Genomic DNA, 23260 nt, shown 5'->3' with positions numbered 1-23260 from the left:
CATTGTATACGACAGAAAACCTTTCAACAAACAATTCGTAGACTTCACAAAATATTTCTTCAAAAATCAATAGATAATGTGACCTGCAACAAAAAAACAATTTAAAATAAAATAAATTAAAGACGAGTGTTTCTGTTAGGTGTATGCAGCTGCTCATGAACGCGCTAAATTCTTTACACAAGCAATGTGTCACATCCATACCAAGCATTACAACTAGCCCTCAGTTTCCCATTATTGGGCATACTTTTACTGACTTTACTATCAGTATACTCTACTTGAAGCATTGTATATAATATAATGCATCCATTGTTGTTATACGTGAGGTATTGAAGAAAAAGAAAGAAAGAAAAAAATACACGGAAAGTGAAAACAGTATTAGTAGAAACAGGGAAGTTAGTGACTATCTGCAACCCCAAGAGAGAGAGCAGGGTCTTAACGCCGGATCTTTGGGGAAAATTACAATTTATTATTCAGTAACTTTACTGAATCACATAAATGTCGTTGTTCTATAAAATCACTTTTTTCATGATCTGAAACTCAATTTCACTACTTTCGTGATCTCTTGACCGACAATCCCACCTCATGACTTTCATGTCCAGTAGACATCCTGCTCGGAGGTCTGATACAGTAAGCCAAGAGCATTATTTGTAATTATATAAATGTATTATTAATTTATATTACAACTTGTATAAATAATTGTATATTATGCTATTCTAGTTATAATGCAAGACTATTTCCCTGAACTTTTGGAATTCAAAAATCCAAGGTAGACTATAAAGAATGATAATACTTGTATATTTCATAAGTTTTCCAGTATGTGGATCAAGATTGCAGTATTTCCAGTATCAAAATTAAATTCCAGTATAATTCAAGTATTACCAGTATCAGTAGACATCCTGCTTTATATTTCTACAAGGGAAATCCTTTAGTGATCACCGCGAAGGTTTCGAGCTGAAGAAAGTTGTAGCGAAAAGAGCCAGATAGATACTTAGGCTGCCGAAAGAGCATCATACACCAGAGAAGTGCTCGAAAAATTTTCATCTGACCAAGCCGTTAGTTCTCAAAACTAGGGATCATAATAAAATAATTTGATACCTCGCCCTACATAATTTTATTTTGGATTTAGTTTATCTAGGCACCATACTCGTTATTTCCAATCGCGGTGACTACCTGATACCCAGAATTTTTCGAGCGTGAACAGGAAGAATATTGGCAGAAATTCATTATATATTACATGTATTGTTACTTTGAAACTTCTACTTTTTCTTTTCAATAACCTCACACGAAAGAGTGTTCTGAGCATACGAACATAAGTTTATTTATATTCCCTCTCTTTCGTGACCATAAGTGACGATCTTCCATGGTCTGCTCACATCTCCATTTTAAGCTAAGTAGCGTGTGTTTTGCCTTCAGGGTACGGTGTTGAGACAAGCACTTCTTAGTTTTTACTACGCCAAGTTTAACTCACTAATTAGCTTCAGAATAATACATTGGGGAATTGATGAACATAGTTTAAGCACTTTGCGATTGCAAAAGAAAACAAGTAGAATAATTTTCGGAATACCCACAAAGTCGTCATGTAAAAAGATTTTCATCTATATATTAAAATGCTACAATAGCAACGAAAGCGTTCGTTCGTTCGTTCGTTTATAGCTAGTCATAATGACTAGCACCCTTTTAGAGGGTTACGCCCTCTCTTAGGGAAGAGTGTTTTTTAAATGGCAGATTTAAGGGAATTTTTGACGGTCTCAGAGAAGTTCTGAATATAGTAATAGCTAAGGTCTTAAGGATCTTTTCGAACCTTAACATTTGGTAGGAAATTAACGAGGAAAGTGCGGTTAATTTAAAATTGTACAGAACTGGAACAACAGATATATGAAAGTAATAATGGGTACCTAGTGAGAAGGCATATCATACATAGATAGAGTATGAATGATGAGCATGAAGGATGAGGCGAGGCGTGCTATCACATCACTACACTAAAAGTGTTAGTCCGACAGATGAAGTCATATTCTAGCCTAGGGGCTGCTCTAGGCTTCAAAGTAGACATTGGGAGTCCTGTTAGTAGCAGATGGATTCAGCGTGAAAATGATGGAAATATGAGTGGAAGATGATCATGAACTTGATAGTCTATGAGGAGCTCCTGGTCTAAGGCATCAGGAGGTAGAGTGTAGCAATAGAGAGTATAGAGTAACGATAGCGGTGTAGGGCAATATCGAGATGGAGAAGGATGGAGAGCTAAGTGGTGCATAGTATTCAGAAGTAAAGGGTGTTGGGTGTTATAACGAGAGCATATGTATGTGAGACGTAAAGTTTCAAGATGACAATGAATATATATATGACGGTTAAAGAATTTAAACTCTGTTATAACAACATTTATATATATGTCTGTATTTTCATTAATTTCGATCGTGTCTGAAGAAGGATATGCTAGATGTCCGAAACAGTTACAAATTATAATTTAAAATAAAGTAAAGTTTTAAGCTTTGGTCAGTGTCTCTTTTGTTAAAACAATTAATCCAAAGCCATGAATAGTCTTACTATCAAGCTAATGAAACAGGCAAATAAATGAAATGAAATGAAAAATCATCCGTTTATCTTTGTCTGTCATGCATATTCGTTGGACATAAAAATAGAAATTTCATTTCTTTCTTCCCCCCGGTTTTTAAGTAATAGGCCAATTGTAACTAGTTTGTTTCATTACTGTGTTACTATATCTGTTTATTTTTTGGTTTAATGTTAACTCATGTCTTCAAAACATTTCAGTCGATCTGTAAATGCTCATATGGACTAATATAAATAATTTACAAGTAGGTTTCATGGGCAGCAGAAAACGACGGCAAGCATTAAGATGTTATGGTAAAATAATATTGTTAATGTTTAAAGTAGTCCAATAATAGCACTGGTGAATTCTCAAAAAGCTAATAGATATGCGTATCATCTTAAGTTTGTGCGTCCTACTGTTGAACCCAGTAGGACGCACAAACTTATGAAATGTTTTCTTATTTGGTGAAATGTTTTCTCATGTGTAGATTCCTCCCCCCTTGATTTGTACATTTAAATCCGAGGCTTCCCCCCAAAAGGAGCAATAAACACGTTCTGCTATACGAACCCAGTCGGCTTATACAGTGAAACCTCTGAATAACGGACACCAATGGGACATGAATTCTTGTCCGTTATTAAGAGGTGTCCGTTACACAGAGGTTCAGAAATTTAATTTCTCACAACGGTAATTGTATGCAGTAATATACAGTGAATTCATTATGTATGAGCGTACATACGTAAAATTCAATATGAAAATACTCTATTTAGTACGTATTTGAATTACTGGGAGGGATGAAAGAGAAATTATTTTTGTTAAATAATATTATTGCTGGGGGATGTGTTAATATATTCGTACACCGATACTGCAAAAGATAATGCGTGTGTGCTAATTTTCTTAAGTACATGTAATCACTCTGTAAGCATTTCTCATTTATTTCAAATTCTCAGAACCTCCTCAAAAGATGCGTTAGGAACCAACTAATCGGCTAAACTCTTTTGTTTAGCGAGAAAAGGCATAATTTCTCCTCTACAAGGGTAATAAAACTCATTAGCAAGTGTCCTCTGAGAATCCTCGGTACAGTTGCGGAAAAACATGTGTGCGCGCGTTTGTGTACTGGAGCGGTATCTTCGTTGGCGGAATGGGTGACTAGGCATATGGGAGTGCATATGTTTATTGACCCAACCCCAATCACTAAGATATCCTATTAGAGACAGTGAAAAAGGAAGCCAGCAAAACTCCAACCCAGACTTGTTCCAGTATCAACAGTGAAAGAAAAATGTTGCTTGTCAAAAAAACGTAATAAAGGAAACATTGCTCGTTGAAAATGTTATTGTAAAACAAACAATGTTTGTCTTGTTATCTATGAAACTGTCGGGAAAGATGCAAGGCCCAGAGGCAAAAGGACTAAATTTGTTAGGGAAGGGAAGATAGTTCGCATAGAATTCTTGGCCATACGAGTGACTCTGCATGAGTTTTATCTTGTATTGAAGGTTTTCTAGGATTTCCACCAGAAAGCAGTTTATTGAGGGCAAAAGAAAGAATACTTTGAAGTTCAGTTTGAAGCTGTTCTGTTTGATGGTTCACCAGGTCTAGATTCATGATAAATACGCTTGTGAGGAATAATATATCGCCGAACCAATAATAATTCCTGCCCGCTTTGAAGAGGTTATTGAAAGGTCTGGGGGTAAAAAGGACTGTTTGCGTCCGTATCTGAAAGGGTTCGTAAAAGAGAGGGTTTTGTTCCATAAGAGAACATATTTTTTCAGGGACAAAAAATGTGTCCGTATTATAGAGGTGTCCGTTATTGATAGGTGTCCTTTACGGGAGGTTTTACTGTATAAGTAAACTACAACTAAAAAGGGAATATTAAGAACATCGGCATCATGTCTCTCCAATAGACCTTATCGTCTACAAACTTACCAACCTTTACTGAGATTTTTTTTTAACTTACACAAGAAGTGCAAGTAATAAGAAAACTTACCATTCAAAGTTTGTTATGAACTGGTAGTTATTCTGAGAACAAATTTGAATTATTTTAGACAAGAGTTCATCTCTATATGTCGTCCCTTCCGCTTTATCCATGTGTATCATCAATTTTTTCACAATTTCCATTAGATTCTTCTTTGATACCTGTAAAAAGAAAGTAATGAAAATATCTGAATTAGACGAACGAACTCTATACTATAGCTTTTTCACAAAATGCAGTCTACTTAGGTATACACAAGAGTGTTAGTTAAAAAGTAAGGTCTCCTGACTCAAGTAATATTGTTAGTATCTATTACGAGCAATATAGGTAGAACGAAAATGCACCATTTCACTATTTCCCGACGCAGTCGTCTTTCTGACTCAGACAATTGTCAAGCAGAAGATTATTGTATCAAAACTGTGTCGATAGAAGATGGGACCATGACCAAAAAAACATGTCTGAATCCTATGCTTCATATCATTATGTGATGCAAATCCTTTACCACGTAATGTTCTTTTATTTCTTTGAAAAGATAGAAATCGGATGAAGCCAGATATGAGATGTTCAGTAGGTACGGAAGAGAATATAGTGTTCCCGTACATGAGAATAAGGAGAAAGCAAGGAGTGATATACACAGAATGATACCAAAAAAGTTGCTCGTCGGGAAACAAAAGTGACGTGGATCACTCGACCAAAATGAATTTCATCAATAATATGGAGAAAAGAATTATGAAAATAAGCAGTGAAAAAGGCAAAGCAAAACAAAGTATACAAACATTCCATAAGTAGCTAGAGAATAATGGATATGATAGAAAAAAGTTAAAGTACACAAGATGGGAGAAAAAAATGGAGAAAGAGAAGAAAGAATTAATGCAGTTAAAAATTTGTGAGAGATAACATGGAGGCGGTGAGATTACTGTCAAATAATGACCAAATTGAAAACCTATGACTTACAAGGAGAAGGCCGACTTTGGTAAGTGAACTTCGGGTCCATTTTTTGCGAGGTGGTAGTGCACATTTAAAGGGTTAATATTACAAACTGTGAGAGCGCAATAGGCAAAAATAACAGAGGAAAACCGTCTGCAAATTTTCAACTCGCCACATATACCGTACGTCGCGCAAACATATCAAGTGATGGCGTGGCAGAGTGAGGAAAGTGTGCGACTCATATCTAGAGGGTCCCGGGTTCGATTCCTGTTCGAGCCAATCTGTTTTTTTTGTTTGTTTGTTTGTTTGTTTGTTTTTTTTTTTTTTTTTGCTTCAACCAATAAAGTAGTCACTTGTAAGTATAAATAAAATATTAATTTACCATATGGTTATTGGGAGTTCTAACGAAGATAGGGTTGGAATGGAAAGATAGAAGACTTATAAGAAACTTATACATGAACCAACAAGTAACTTAGGATAGGGGAAGAACTGGCGGAAGAGAGTGCAATTGGAAGGGGAGTTCGACAAGGATGCTGCCTCTCGCCAACACTATTTAATGTCTATCTAGAAGAGATAGTGAAAAAGAGTTTACATGATGATGATGGTATTTCGGTAGGAGGTAGAATGATTAGATGCATAAGATTTGCAGATGATATGGCGCTTGTTGCAGAATCTGAAAAGAAAATCAATAAAATGTTAGAAAAAATGAGAAAGGGCTTTGAAGAATATGGGATGAAAATAAATGTTAAAAAGACAAAAGCTATGGTGATTGGAACGAAGGGGTCTGTGTCAAATATAAAAGTAGGAGGGGAGAAAATAGAACAAGTGAATAACTAACTAACTAACTAACTCTATGGCCTATGGAACCCGGAGGTTCAATGCCGCGTTCACAAAAGCTCTCCACTGACTTCTATCATTAGCTAACTGCATCCAGTTTCTACTTTGTATTCCAATCTCTGAGAGATCCATCTTTATATTGTCCTCCCACCTGCGCCTAGGTCTTCCTAATGGTCGTTTTCCGATTGGTCTTCCAGTCAAGACTTTGAAAGCGTTTCTATTTTCTTCCATTCTAGCTACATGACCCGCCCACCTAAGCCTCCTACACTTGACGACCCTAACAATGTTGGGTAAACCGTATAAATTATGTAGTTCCTCGTTATGAAGTTTCCGCCATTCCCCATCCCCGTTCCTCTTGGGTCCGAATATTCGTCTCACGATCTTGTTCTCAAATACTTTCAGTCTATGTTCTTCCCTCAGAGTAAGTGACCATGTTTCGCAGCCATACAAAACAACAGGCATGATTATCGATTTATATATTTTAAGCTTCAAATTCCTCGACAGAATTCGCGACGACAAAAGATTTTGAACCGAATAGTAATACGAATTCCCTGCTTTTAGTCGACATTTAATTTCTCCGTGAATATGATTTTCCTCTGTTAATATTGATCCTAGATATTTGAAACTATCCACTTTATCAAAAGTATTACTTAATATTTTAACGCATCTATAATTTGCCGTATTACGGTTCCGACGCACTTCCATGTATTTAGTTTTCTCTGTATTTACTTCTAAACCCATGTCCCTGCAAGCGTTTAATAAGATTTCTGCATTTCTTTCTATTGTTCTCCTATCATCACCTATTAAATTTACATCATCAGCATATGCCATAACCTGGTGAATACCATTCAATTGTAGGCCCTGGTTGCTATCTTTGATTTTCCTTATAGCGTATTCCAGAACGAAGTTAAATAATAATGGCGACAATGCATCTCCTTGTTTCAGGCCATTCCCGACGTGAAAGCTCGTGGACAAAAGTATTCCTACCCGGACCTTACTTTGGGATTCATTTAAACATATCTTAAATAATCTAATTAGCTTTCTCGGTATTCCAAGTTCTGTAAGAACGTTGTATAATCTTTCTCTCCTAACCGTGTCGTACGCCTTTCTAAAATCAATAAATAGTTGATGTACCGGGGTATTGCATTCCCACTTCTTTTCGAGTATTTGGCGAATGGTAAATATTTGGTCGATAGTTGATCGATTTCGTCTAAATCCGCACTGATAATCTCCAATAATTTCATCTGCGCACGGGGTCAGTCTTGCTAATAGAATATTTGAAAGGATTTTATAGGATGTTGACAGAAGAGAAATGCCTCGATAATTATTACACTCAGTTTTGTCGCCTTTCTTGTGAATTGGAACAATGATTGATTCTTTCCACTGTTGTGGCAATTCTTCCTTGTTCCAGATAAGGAGAATGAGTTTGTGTATCTTGTTCCACAATTTTTCGCCTCCAGCTAAAATTAACTCAGCCGGAATTTCATCTACACCCGGAGATTTGTGTTTCTTTAATTTCTTTATAGCGGTTTCTACTTCTATTCGGTTGGGTTCTGGAATATACGGTTCTGCGGTGTGTATCTCCCTTTCTCCACGCACATTAGTTTTTGGTTGCGTGTTCAGCAAATCGTCAAAGAAATCTTTCCATCTATTTAAGATGCTATCCGTGTCAGTGAGAACTGTACCGTCAGATTTCTTTAATATATAAGCACGAGGTTGATAGCCTTTCCTAAATTCGTTGATTCCCTTATACATGTCCCGGATGTTTTTATTTTTACTATTATCTTCAAGTTCCTTGATTTTAGCTTTCAGAAAATCGCGTTTCTTTGTTCTAAAAGTTTTGGAAGTTTCCCGCCTGATATCTGCGAAATTTTGTGTAGTTATTTCATTCGGATTTTGTAGCCAGCGTAATTTTGCTGTTTTCTCTTCTCTGCTAGTTTTATGCATTCCTGGTCGAACCATGGTTTGTTCCTACGTATTTCCGCGTGTCCCAATTTTTCTTTTGCTGAAATTTTAATGCTATCTCTAATTTCAATCCAGGTATCTTCAACACTAGTGCACTCTGAATCTTCTAAAGCCGAGAATCTATTCGAAACTTCAATCTGGTATTCCTCTTTTACCTGGCTCTCTTCTAATTTCTTTAAATTGAACCTCTCCGTTTTCGGACAATGAATATTACCTTTATTCAACGATAACCTCTCTCGTATTATCGCTGCTACCAGGTAGTGGTCAGTGTCACAATCGGCCCCTCTAAACGACCTGACATCAATTATGCTAGATTGCCTTCTTCTATCTACTAAAACGTGATCAATTTGATTATGGTTTTCCCGTCTGGTGATGTCTAAGTGTATTTATGAATGTCGCGATGTGGGAATTTTGTACTCTTCACGATTAGGTTTTTGGATGTTGCAAAGTTCACGAGTCTAACACCGTTGTCATTACTTTCCTTATGCAGACTTTCGTTCCCTATAATCGGTTTGAAAATGTCCTCTCGTCCTACCTTCGCATTGAAATCCCCTAATAGAATTTTCATATGGTATCGCGGGAGTTGGTCAAATATCCGTTCCACTTCTTCGTAAAAACTGTCTTTTATATCGTCATCCTTATCTTCAGTTTGGGCATGTACATTTAAAACAATAATATCACACCACCGTCCCTTAAGGGTAATAAAAGAAAGTCTGTCAGTAACAAATTCAACCCGTTTAATCACTGGTAATATACGTTTATGAACGAAAAACCCTGTTCCTAACTGGTGATTTTTATTTCCTTCCCCGTAAAAGAACGTAAAATTTCCGGAATTCACAGATCCATTTCCATCCCACCTAACTTCCTGAACTCCTACTATGTCCATCCTGTATTTCTCTAACTCACTCGTTACGGATTTTAACGCGCCTGCCCTATAAAGACTCCTAATACTCCATGTTCCAAATCTCATGTCCATTTTCTTTTGCAGAGGTCGTGCCAAGTTATCAGTCCTTGTCCGAGGCTTTTGTGAATATTTCTGAACAAGTACTTTTTTTTACAGGACGAGGTTGTTAGCCCGACCCAAACCCCCAAGCTGGAGGACCACTCCTAGTCGGCTGTCCGCGACTGCTTATTCAGTATATTCGCAGCTAACCTCTATATCTAGAGGCCTTCTCCTCGATCCGCAACCTGAGGACGCGCCATGGCGTCGTGACAGGAACCCACGTTACACGGAGAACAAGTGAATAGTTTTCGATATCTGGGTAGTATTCTTAGTAATAACATGAAGTGCGAACGTGAAATAAAAGCAAGGATAGGAATGGCGAAAGAAGCCTTTAGGAGGAAGAAAAGTCTGTTTTGTGGGACCTTGAATAAAGAGTTGAGAAAAAGACTCATAAAATGCTTCGTGTGGAGTGTTGTACTGTATGGGGGCGGAAACGTGGACATTACGTAAAGGTGATGAAAATCGGCTGGAAGCCTTCGAAATGTGGGTGCGGAGAAGAATGGAAAGAATTAGTTGGGTCGAGCGCAAAACGAATGAGGGAGTGTTAGAAGTGGTGGGTGAGAAAGGAACACTTTTAGATATTATTAGGAAGAGGAAGAGAAACTGGTTGGGACATTGCCTAAGAAGAGATTGTATCATGAGGGATGTCCTAGAGGGTATGGTGTCGGGAAAGAGAGGGAGGGGGCGAAAGAGACTACAATTAATGGATGATATAAAACCAGAAAGATCATACGCGAAGACGAAGAAGTTAGCGGAGGACCGAGGAGCATGGAAGCTTCTCAGCTGCGGCAAGTGACCTGCCAATAAAGGCAGAATACCTATGATGATGATGATGATGATATGGTTATAGTGAATATAATAATAGAAATTTTCAAATCATTTGTAAAATCTTTCAATGTTCCATGTTAACTAGCAAGAAAATTTAATTTATTCCGTAAATATACTGATATCACGAGTGATATTATGGTTACGACAGTAGTTGTGTAATAAATGTTCTTGACGCTTCATGCTACGTCTCTTGACAGTGTGCGAATTCAAAGAAGTTGAGAGGGAAATCCCCTTTGCTAATACTGGATATTGCTATAACCAAAGGAGATTTCCCCCTCATTCCCCTTGTAATTCGCACACTGTCAACAAATGTTGACACGAAGCTTCAAGAGTATCTTTTACACAACAACTGCGGTACCAATAATATTTACGGAAGAGATTAGATTTTGTTCCTAGATAACATGGATCGTTCAAAGATTTCACCAGTGACTGAAAATTTCTATTGTTTTAATTCATTATAAACATATGGTATATTAATATTTTACTTATGGTTACAAGTGGCTATTTTATTGGTTGAAGCAAGAAACAAAAAAAGTTTGACTCGAACGGGAAAAAGTTTGCACTTCAGTCGCAGATCCTTCTTATTCTGTCTACTGAGTTTCATTTTTAAAATTCCAGCATATTCAGTACAACTATCAGCAAAATTCGTACCTAATACAATGATTTTTTTAAAAAAAAAATTTAAACGAATAATCACACTCTTGATGATTTCAGATTGGTAATTGTTTTACCATCAAAAGAATATCTTATTTTTAATAAATTTAGTTAGCCTTGATTTTTTTGAAATACAGTGACTTTTTAGCATTTTATAATGAGCCACCCAATTCCCCTCACAGCCCTCCACGCCACCCATTGCTTTAAATGTCTAATTACAAAATGTATACAACTCTTGCTTTGGAAAAATGTATAATCTCAATGGATACAAAATTGTTTCTAAGACTATTAAAAGAATTACAGAAATGTATTCTTGAGAAATTACAAGTTTCATGACTTTTCCAGTATGTGGATCAAAATTCCAGTATTTTTTCCAGTATCAATATTACATTCCAGTATAATTCAAGTATTTCCAGTAATAGCAGACACCCTGTGTACTTTCATCGTTTATTGCCTTGACAATGCGTTGTAGTTTACTCCTCAAATTTATATCTATAATACAAATTAACGTTTCTTGCATTATATTCTTCACTGCAGTTGCGCTCAAACTCTCGAAAAATATTAATATTGTAAAACTCTGTTCCATATAGGTCGTAGGTAGAGCGTTAATAAAAAGAGCGTCCGGAATCAACTCCCACTACCGGCTTTTATTATAAGATTTCCACTATAAACAGTATTTTACAAAAATAGTATACAGATAAGTTTGAAAGTCATTGACCGTAAGGTCGTAGACAGAATCTCCACAGAGCCCCGTAGCAGGCTAAGCAGAGTGGTGTTAGGGATCCCAATGGTCCGTGGCAAGCAGAGGATTTGTTAGGTGACCACAGAGCCCGTAGCAGGCTAAGCGGTTGAGGTTAGGATTTCCCAAACAGAGCCCGTAGCACGCTAAGCCGGCAGAAAGGATAGACCAAGAGTCCCGCAGCAGACTAGAGGCTTGGGGTTAGGTTACTCCTAATGTTCCGTTGCAAACAGTAGGAGGGACACCAGAAAACTGGTACAGGTCTGCTGTTGTCCATCAAATTTATAGGGGTCCTCGGACGGCGGTGGCGCTGCTGCTCCGCAGTTATTGTCTGCTTCGTGAGAGGAGCCAGAAGTCCGTCGTCTGCAGGTGATAGTGGATTCATCTGGTGTGTAGAATCCTCTTACAAAACCGTGTAGTGGTGTTTGTAATTATAAGCGTGAAGTTGTTTGTATACAACACCACGTGGGACATTACAATATTTATGCCAGTAGCTATATTTTGGAGAGTTTCAAAGAGGTCATATGTACCGTCATCCGCAAAAAAAAGTTGGCATATACTGTAACTTCCACATTTTCATTAATAACTCAGTTTTCTTCATTTATTATGGCTTCAATGTGCTTTATTTAACAGTGTAGTAATGAATAAGCCGGTTTATTTTCTTCTTGTGGGGGTTGGCAACACTAAGGGATCACACACAAAAAATCACTAAAATACTGGTAACACTAAAAAAAAAAAAAACTTAACTTTTTCGAAGCACTATTAAGGCAGTGGAAGAAAGTACTAAATAGTTATCCCCTAAACACGGGCAGGATCGGTGCATATTACATGTCTCTTCATTTCCCTCGAGGTAGGGCTGTTATAAGCTTTGGCGTTAATATACATATATTAGCTCACTAATGGCGAGGGGTGTTCAAGTCTGTGAAATCATTTGTTCATTAGTTGTATGAATGCTATTAAATGTGTTTATTGGAATTGGTGTCTTCGTGTTTCTTCTTCCTAATGGTGAGTATTGTCTTTTTTTCAAAGTAAGAAGTGAGAATGATTAAAATGTTTTATGCTATCAGGGGCGGCTTGTCAATAAGTGCTGCAGAGCTGCAGAACTACCAACTATTTTAATGGAATAAATGTATTTTTAATTTGAATTGTGTTTTATTGAATCAACGTAATAACATGTAATGATGATATTTGGTCTAACAGTGTCCTAAAATTGTACTGTGGATATGCTACATAGCGTAGAATTACTGGAAACACCTTCCAAAGCTTAATAATATTGCAAGAGCTGTGCACGGATTGCCCTATGCTTTAGCATTGAGACCAAAATCTTCACCAGCCGCACAGTATTACGTTTTCCTTGTTTCTTAGATAGGATTTACCAGAGCTGCACTTCCAGCAGCTCAGAACTAACGAATACGTCTGAAGAAGCCGAAGACACACGACGTGATGTACATGAGGCACCCTACTTTTGTTTTTGATAACGGTGTTCAGTGTAATTGTTGTGCGCTCTAAAAATAATAGTATTCCATGTTCGAGTTTGTGCAAATTTTCTGAACAAACACAATTTGTGTAACAATTTTAAGCCAACCATAAACCTTTTGGAAACGTTTTCGAGAAGCACAATATGTCAGGAAAGAATCAGTGCTTTGGCTGCCTTTTCAATCGAGCGTGATTTCATATCCACCATGCCGAACTTTAATGATAGAGTACTAGGACATTTTGTACAGCAGAAGACACGTCGGATAGACTTTATTTACAAACGATAAAATATCTATAATTCAGTAGTATTAGTAAAATTTCTACCTATAGACATTACGTGAATCCGAAATTCTTATGGTATTTGAAAACAGTACATATGTTTCTTACGATATGGATATGGTATTTTTAAAGTTCGTTACACGCAACAGGGGCGTATTTAAGGGGAGCTATTGGGCTCAAGATCCCCCGAAATTCATTAAAACTTGTAGGCATCCCAAAGCAAAATTAAGTGATTATTCATATGTTGTGTATAGCTCCTCCCGAAATAAAATCCTAAGTACGCCACTGACACCCAATAATCAAAACAATAGTGTTTTGGTTGCGATACAGTAAAGTTGCATTGTTAATTTCAATTATGATTGTCATTTATAACGATTAGAGTGCTAAAAAGAAATTATGCTGGTGGTTGTACATTTTATAATTAATTGCTGTAAACGAGAAATTTAATATACAAAAAACAAACTGTGCAGAACTACCTCAGATTATGGTATCGAGCCGCTACTGTATGCTATACAATGCTTTTAGCCAATTGAGTTAAATAATTTAGATGGTATTTATTTTCTTATCCTGTTCTTTTCTTTTCGTGCTGCCAATTGAAGGAAGAGAAATATTTAAAAGATAAGCTGTTTATGCCAGATCCTATCGTGTATCTTGCGTTTTCGTTCTGCTATCGCTATTTTTTTTTCTTTTTGTTGTTGTTGTTGTTGTTTTTGATTAAATGTCTTCTCCCGTATAGGAAAGATAATAACTAATTATCCTCTTGCTGATTATCGTCTAAATCTTCATAATACGGCTTAATTCTGTCTACAGAAATTTCCTGTATGGGTTGACAATATGAATCAGGAAACTTGATTCTATAAAGGTTAGGGTTGATTTTTTCGAGTATCGTGACTGGACCTACAAATTTTGAGAACATTTCTGGTATTCCAATCTGACGGTTTGGATAGAATACAAGTACTTTCTATCCCTTGTCAAAGCTAGTCTGTTTATGCTTTGCGTCAAAATTTCTTCCGCTTCTTATAGCTTACAGCTAAATTATCCTGCACAATTCCCCGTGTCTTGTTCAAGTGTTTTTAATTATTTATTTATTTCGACTTATTTTACATGTCGAGGTTAAGGCTATATGAAGCCTTCTCTAATACTTAAACATGATACAAAATTGAAAAATCAAAAAAATATAGTAAACAATAGCAAAAGAAAAAAGTGAGAGAGTAAAAAGAAACATACAAGAAACAGACGGTCACTTGAACACACACACATACACACAGACACGCACACATAGCACACACAAATATAATATAGTGCTACACGAAAGTACATACATGTTACAATATGTAATAAATGTTGAGTTTTATATCTTTGTGACAAGCTTCTCTATTGGCTCTTCTATCTCTGTGTCCATTCAACCCTGCTTCGATAACAATAAATTATAAACTGCTCTTCTGAAAGATGCTAGAGAGTGACTCACGTACCGAGGTTGGCAAAGTAGTCCAATCACGACACGTTGAGATTATATATGATTTGGAGGAATAAGTTGATCTATGAATAGGAATTGCAAGTTGATTATTAAAACATGATGTTGTGTCCCTCTCGTGGAAATCGCTTAAAAAATTAAGGTGGTTTAGAAGATAGGAAGATTCTGTAAAAGTAAGTGTTTTATAAAGCAGTACCAACGAGTGCAATTTTCGTCGTTGCTGCATCTGCAGCTTTTTAAAGAATGGCGTTACATGATCGGAGAATTTTAAGTTAAAAATAAAACGTATACAAGCATTTTGTACTCGCTGCAAACGCTTTTGTAAATGTATATCAGCGTCAGTTAAGGCGGTGTCACAGTATTCCAAATGTGGTACCACTAGGGTTTGGACAAGAGTTTTTTCAACTGTGATGGTAAAAAGTTTTTTAATTTGCCGAGAGAATGAATTCCAAAAGCCTTCTTGCATGATGCGTTAATTTGATTAGACCAAGTTAAATATTTGTTAAGTATGACGGCAAGGTTTTTTCACAGAGGAAGAGAAAGGAATATTTACGTCTTCTAAAGTAATATTGGAAACAAGTGAGGAATCTATTAACGTCGTTGCACGTTTGGAAGTAATTAAAATTGACTTTGATTTGACTGGATTTATAATCAAACAATTATTTGCTGACCACTTAGCCAAATTACTCAAGTCTTCGTTCATCTTTGTTATACAAGTATCTAATTGCCTTGGTGAAGATAGATACAATTGAACATTGTCCGCATACATGTGATACTTACAGTGTTTTAGAGATTATGGTAAGTCATTAACATAAAGGCAGAAAAGAAGAGGCCCTAAAACACTACCTTGAGGAACCCCACAAGGCAAGTTACGCTGACCAGAAACTGAGTTGGCAAACACTACATACTGTTTTCTTATTTTGTTTGCTATATAAACTTTCATATTAGGAAAATAATACTTTCTCAATGACGATTGGTGCGTCTTGGTATATCCGAAATGAGGCGCCAATGGGTTGTTATGAATAGCATCAAACCATTTGTTTAGTAAAGATTTTGGTATACAAAGCAAATATAGCAGTCCTAATTGAGGATGTTTGTGAGTCCTATATAGCAATCCATTTTTTAGACAAAAATACTTCGTTGCACGGAGTGTAGACAATTTATTAGGTCCCTTATTTTCTAAAACAGTGATAATATCCGAAAATGAAGCGTTCCTCCTCTGCTCTTCAGCCTAATTGGGGAGTGTCACAGGTTGGTCAATTTGAACGATCTGTTCAATGAGTGAAGCAAAAACTTTAGCATCCTGCGTGTCCGAAAAGTTATCAGTTTCGTGTTCTTCGTCCCGGTATGTTTTGCTTTTCTTTTAAAGGACTAAAAATATCTGCAGGATGCTGTTGACTTTTAATGTGGCGAATTTCAAAATTATAGTCTGCTAAGAATATGTTATAACGGGTGAATTTTCAACCTTGTCGGGCTGTGTGGTCAATGAAGCCAGGCATTTAGCGTCTATGAATAACTTGAATTTTCTATTCAGTAAAAAAATAGCGAAATTTCCTAAGGACGTATATTAAGGCATATAATTTTTTTGCCATGTTGAGGCCCTTCTCGCTCTTGGTAAAACGCCTACTGCAATAGGAAACAACACGTTCCTGTTTAGTTTTGGCTTGTAACATGCTAAAATTCCTTCTGCCGAAACTGATGATGCACCAGGGTACACTCGGATTTCCAAGGATGGATCGAAGTGAAACAAGGATAGGGGCTGAATAATCTTCGTTTTAAGTTTCTCAAATAACTCGTCATGTTGAGTTGTCCACTTAAATTTTGAATTCTTTGCAAAAGAACTTGAAATGGTTCCACTTTCTCCGTAAATTTTTGATATGTGCCCTCAAATAAGAGCAGAGTCCTTAAAAAAAAAAAAAAAAAAAAAAAACTTTAAGGCCCAGTTAAAAGTTGACTTCTTAAAGTTCCATACTTGATTGGCAATATTGGGAGAAAATTTGATTTCCTTGCCACTAACTGCAAATCTTAATACATCCAATTTCGTATATAACATGTGTGTCTTGCTTGAGCTAGCTCTAAAATCATGTTTTCTTAGCCTCTTTTAAAGAGTAACTCCAAATTCGATAATTGCTGTTTCCAATTTTTGCTCCCTATTATGATGTCATCTGCAAATGCAGTTATACGAGGTGGTAAACCCTCTAAAAGCATGTATACTGTTACAGTCAGGGCTCCAGCTGAAGTGGAGTGTCCCATAAGGAAGCGTTGAAATTGATACGCTTTCCTAGTATGGTTAAGTTCAAAAGTCATGTATTTTTGGCTTTTAGGGTGCAATAATAACTGGAAATAACTGGATTTTATGTAAATAGTCGAAATGCAAGATTTGCCCCTAAGTACGTGTAAAATGTCTTCGGTGGACTGGAATGGTATGCTAAGATATTTTGTAAACTTATTGCATGCCTGTAAATTCAAAACTAAGCGAAATTCTGAAGTATTTGCTTTGCGCACTATGAGAAGTGGCGACGAAAACGAGCTGTCACTGGGCTCTTTAATGATATTAGCTTCTAAGAGTTCTTTAATTTGCAGATCAATTGTCGGTCTTACCGCCAAAGGAATAGGAGGCGACCTCTGGTGGAAAGAAGCTCCTTTGTCTATCCTTATTTTATGAACATAGAAACGAAAATATCCTATGTCTGTTGGTGAATATAAAAAGACACCTCTATTTACAAAGTAAATTATGTACAGCCTTTTTCTGTTCATCCGATAGATCCGGGTTTATGTCAAATAGTTTAATATCAAAAAGTGATTTAGTTTTGTCCAGTCTATCCTGAATTTCCTGTTCAAATCTATAAAATATTTCTTCATTTTGTTCGTATAATTGCTGATCTCCCTGTATTTCGACTTCCTGCAAGACCTCCTCGACAGATGCGATCGCTGTGTTTTTCGCTAACGTTACTGGCCTGTCAGTCGGATTAGATATAAGGAACGTGAAATAGTTTTTAGGTACTTTAGTAGGTAAAGTCTGTAATCCATATTTGTCTAATAAATTTTCTAGTGAAGAGACAATAAAATACTCCGTATCCATTTTTCGATTCCTATATTAATGGGTAAAAAGACATGTGTGCTAGCTGGTATGGTAACTTTACGTGTAGTAAATACGTCAGCTGACTGTTTTATTGAATGAATCGCACTTGCCGATAATTTTTCCTGAGCATTAACTTCAATTGGATACTGTGGTGGCTGCGGTTTCCTGTATACAGAAAACTTATTACTTTGTAAGCCAATTTTGGCTTTCAAACGATTTAGAATATCTTCTCCAAATAAAGGCAAGAATTCTCCGTGTTCTAAAATTTGGAAGTAGTCAGAAAATGCTGCTGAGCCAATTTCGAATTTAATTAGAGCTATGTAACGCAAATTTACGATGGAATTTTCAATTCCTCGAGGGTTGGTGTTAAGAGAAATTGTGTGTTTGGAGGAATCATTGATTTAGGCCACAGACTCAAAGAATTCCCTGTATCAATTATTACAGTGTATTTTTCTTTGTTAATTATTACATTATTAACAGCTTATGCTCCTGATTTAATAATTTGATGTTCTCCCTCCTGTCGGTCACTGGAGCCACAGTATAAAGTGATTTCAATGTTTGTTTGTTAGAGCTAGTACTTGCGACTTCTTGTTCATTTACTTATTGCGTTACGGCCCTCAGAACATGTTCTTGAGAAAAATTACCCCCCCCCCCCACCTATGCGTTTCCCTGTTTGTTGTTCCTGTAACATATGCTAGAAGAATGCCCTTGTTTATAACATGTACCGTAAACTGTGACTGTTTCTGGTTTAGGTGTATTATGATAATTTTTATTGTTACTTTTAGAATTGTTTTCCTTTCAATTTCTGTGCTGGTTATTACGGCCGCCACGTCTAAATTGAGAACTTTTAATAGCGTTCTGAGCTACTAAAAGAGATAATTCTGCCATTTGATTACCCTCATGAAAACTTTTGAGAAAACAGGCAATGTACAGTGCCTGTTTTCGCATGTTTTGCTCATGTGCTACAGGTGTTACGTATAAAGTAAATGGTTTGAAACAGAAACAGGTACTTATCCGGGAAATAACACCTGTTTTTGAATGTAATAATTCTTGTCCTGACATGAAATCACATGTGTGTACTGTACATTGACTGATCAGTACCTGTGCGACGCGCATGTACATGCAATGTTCAGAAGAAAATGTTGCGGACTGCAGACATGTGCAGATCAGCGAATGTAAGTTCATGTGTAGTACGTGGTATTTAGCGAAAACGTGTCTGCGTATGTAACGGTACCAACACATACACTGCACTCCACCGATATTGTAAACATGTACATTTGCGTTCCAGGCCGGCCGGTATTTTAAATGCTGAACGAAAATTTTCTGCGCATTACATATAATATGTTCCGTTGTTAACGTGATTTTCAGCTATGCTGAATTTCAAAAGAAATCTGCTGTGAACATGAGCTGCTTTTTTCCCTGTATTGCCGAATGTTCATGCAGGTTCCAAAGAATTGTTCATCTAGCAGGAGTTTGTCGTTTATATGTCTGGTACATGGTGTGTTTTTAATACGGAAAATAGAATTTCCAGGTGGTCTGTTTTAGCAGAAAAGGGTTGTATAAACATGAACTGTACATGGCATGTAGTGACAGCATGTATTTGCAGGTTACAGAGAAACAGTACACTGTCTGAAATATAAAAAGAAACATGCCCGGTAGACAGAATGTTTTAAATCCGAGAAAAGGCCATTTTCAGACGAGTTTCTCATTAAAAAGGAAGCTGTTTTGTTATTAGGTGTATGTTGCTTGTATCAACATCATCTACGATGCAGTGTCCAGCTACATGTTGCTTTCGAATAAATTCTTGAATTTCCAACAAAACAGACTAATCTCGACAATATTGAAAGGCTCACTGTGTGGGTAGAAATTTGCAGGTGCGAAAATTGCAGAAATTTATATTTTCCTGGACCCGCAGCAGATACTGGTATGTTTAGAAACACTGTGTTGCTGGAAATTCAGTCTTGATTCTTATTCCTTCAGCAGAATTTCGAACTCAAGTTTCATTCAACAGTGTACACATTTTATAATTACAACAAAATGGAAAATAGCTAGTAGGTCTAAAGACCAGGAACAGGTTAAAAAACCGAAAATTGTGCCCTATAGTGTAGATGCCCGCTAGTTTGAAATAATGGCTGCCATCTTGAAATTGGGACCTGTGCATTCAGTGTTAACTAATCGAAAAATGTAGTGTTCGTATCGTCTGAACCGCCTATTTCCAGTTCTCCTTTCACTGCATGTTTGCGATCCCTGTAAATTGCATGTTCAGTGCTCTCGAACAATACTAGAATAGCACTGGCCTTCTTCCGTTTACATGCAATGTTCAGCGGATGATCAGCTGCTGTTGAACAGAAAACACGTTAAGATCAGTTGTAAAACATGCAGTCCACAGATGTTCCGTTCGGCTATAGGTACAAAACATGTGTTTTCCAGGTATAAACCAGGTGTTCACTTCTTCCTTGTTTACCTGTGTTTTTCCGTTTCCAGGGACTGAACACGCAATGTTTTTAAAAAACATGAGCACATGATCAGGCGTAAAACAGTGTTCCAATTTCAAGGGTTTTCCAGGTGCATGTTGTACATGCGCATGTACGGTACGTGTCTTTTTCTGCTGGGTAGCTAATTTACTAAAATCTAATGAAAGTTTTCGTTGTACCAGATGTGCTAGGCGCAGGGGGGTCGGGTGGAGGTTGCGTACTACCCACTTGGATGGGAGGATTTGAAGGTAATTGAGTTTGTGAGGCACCTTGTAGTTTTGGTGCAGAAGGTACAGGAAGTACTGGAGCAGGTTGTTGGTAGTAATGCCAATTGGATATCTGATTACCTAAGGGATAAGTTGGTTGTTGATGATATGTGGGAAAGGAAGCGCTAGCAATTGGCGACGAATTTAAACTAATGGCTGGCGGATTTTGATCACAAAGTGAATAGATCGCTTGCTATAATTCTACATAATCAAGCTTTTTCATGACATTGTGCGCCTTTTCCAAATTATGCAAGTCTGACTGCAAAGATTGAACTGTTGTTAATGTTTCTAATGCGATTTTTTTTTTAAAAAAAAAAGTCTTTAATCACATTGGTAAGAAAAACACACTGCTGAGCACGACTGCACTTATATAATATAAAAACACATTTACACGTGACGTTTCGATCTTCTAGCCAAGATCCTCATCAGACGTACACTGAGTGATACAAAAAACTACTCAAGTATATATACAAAATTCATCTCCCTATCTGGTCTCTCATTGGCCCCATCAAAAAGCCAATCAGAAACGTGGAAATCTATCTGAACTGACCAATGGGAAAACATAACAGTCTACCAGAAAGAAACAACAAGGAGCAAACAAACCCAACTCCCTCCTTGAATACATTAATTAACATATATTTTTCTATATTTCTCAATAATATTCCTCCATTCTTTATTAATGCTGATACCTTTAGTCCAATTAATTAAGTTTACACCCCCTTCCTTTTCTACCCACCAGGCCCCTTTCCACTTTCTCGGCCACAACCTTTTTTCTCTCGTTCCAGCACAATAACTTCTTCCCAGTTCACATCATGTCCTTTTTCTTTTACGTGTTTAAAGATTGCATTAGTTTCACTGCCATATTTCACATCACTTTCACGTTGTTTAATTCTTTCTTTCAATAATTTCCTTGTTTCCCCAATATATTTCATATCACAACCCTTACAATTTATACAATAAATGACACCTTTCTGCTTTCTCTTTCCCTTATTTCTCCCTTTGGTTTTGACCATGTCCAACAATGTTCTGCTACCTTTTCTATAGACCTTGATCCCTTGCTTTCTTAACATTTTTTTTTTTTTAAATCTCAGTATCTTCTCCTAACCCTACAATGCCTTTCCATACCCCCTCATTGTCCTCTCCACTTTTACCTTTCCCAGAGACCACAGATACTTTAACGATATCCCTTTTACTATAACCATTCTCATACAGCTGTTCTTTAAAGATTTCAACATTCTCTTCTAGATTTTTGTTACAAATTTTGGTAATTCTTCCAAACATACTTCTTATGAAATTGACTTTCGTGCTTCTATCTACATTACTTTTTTCTTATTACAATAAATACCAGCATCACATTCTTTTTGATACCATTGAGTCTTAATGCTCTTCCTTCCTTGCTCATTAAAATGTCAAGATAACATAATACACCCCCCTGTTCTGTTTTTAGTTCTAATTCTATTCATTTCCCTTTATCTTCAATAGTAGAAAACTCCATCAATATCCACGCCGGAAGTTGCATCTTTACTGAAATTTTCGTTTTCTACCAATACAAGTATAATATGAATAAGAAAATAACTTGTTAAAAACAATTTGGTTACATTCACCAAAATGAATTTAAAGTAAATAAATGTTATCCATGTCTAGTAATTAGTGTTTATTACAGAATTTTTCTTCCTATATTTGCCGAAGTATTAGAGATAGCCATCAATTCTTATTGCCAACACTTAAATACCCTTCTCTATTTGTCGGACCTATTCCTTGCTTTGTGCATTTCGTTACAAATCCAACGCAAAATCTGCAAATCTCAGCTCCAATCGATGTTGACTAAGTTTAGGGCTGTTTAGAGCTCGCCAGTGATTTAATCCAGGACCTCTAATAGTTGCACACATACTAGTTACGACCATGCATTTTTGCGTTCAGCCAGCTAAGTACAACACAGTTTGTGTCATTCTTGTCTTACGTCTTGTCTTAAAACAAACATACCAGGAATGATGCGAACTGTTAATATCGAAGTAATTTATCCCTGTGCCGCCCTTCCAAAAACAATACAACGCTTACTGAATCTAACACTGTCGATTTGTTTGTCATATTTTACTTTCTCTAAATAATAGGTTAAACGTTACTTGTAAAAATACTGCACGGAATAACTGCTTTTCGATCATATTCCATAATCCTTAAATGAGAGTGAGATAATAGGATCTTACCATGCCATACAGAAGATCCAAGGCACGTAACCGTATTGATTCGTCCTTATCATCCAAGCACTGCAGAATCAAATCCTTGTGTGCTTGAACCGACTTGGGGTGAGTCTTCAAAATTTTCGACATTGCCAGCAAGCCCAGATATTTCACTGAAACAATAAAATGTCATTTAAATATCATTGTAAATACAAATATACATACAAGACAGATCTCGGATACTTATAAAAGCTGTTACAGAATATAGGCCAATAATAGCATTAATACTATTTATACATATGTTTTGAGTATTTTCTAACCATGCAAAAAACATGTTTAACGATCTGCTTTCTTATACCCTTTTAAGCAGCATGATTACTGAAAATTATTTTGTATGCTTTCCTAATGGGAATTGAACCAGGGATAGCACGCACCAAACACACAAGCACTAGCCACTAGACCAGTGGGAAGTGTACTAAACTGGTAGGTAGGTGTGTATGTGTGTGTGTGTGACATTTTTCCAACATTTCTAACAGTTACTTGTAATTTTATAAGTTGTATATCGTTA

General features: G+C 36.6%; 1 protein-coding gene across 2 annotated transcripts in view; it reads right to left on the bottom strand.

The window, feature by feature from the left end:
• g (adaptor-related protein complex 3, delta 1 subunit-like garnet) overlaps positions 1 to 23260 on the bottom strand; it is an 895910-nt gene that overhangs the window by 237180 nt on the left and 635470 nt on the right. For both annotated transcript variants that reach the window (XM_081759537.1, XM_081759539.1), the window contains exons 11-12: positions 22720 to 22865; positions 4527 to 4675 (exon numbers count right to left, since the gene is read on the bottom strand). In XM_081759537.1, the coding sequence (XP_081615663.1) occupies positions 4527 to 4675; positions 22720 to 22865 (295 nt within the window). The remainder of the gene's footprint in view (positions 1 to 4526; positions 4676 to 22719; positions 22866 to 23260) is intronic.

This window comes from Thermobia domestica, chromosome 5, assembly GCF_964235325.1.
Source record: "Thermobia domestica chromosome 5, izTheDome1.hap1.1, whole genome shotgun sequence".
NCBI lineage: Eukaryota > Metazoa > Arthropoda > Insecta > Zygentoma > Lepismatidae > Thermobia > Thermobia domestica.
The sequence above is the reverse complement of the archived record's forward strand: the minus strand, read 5'-3'. Positions and strand labels throughout refer to the sequence as shown.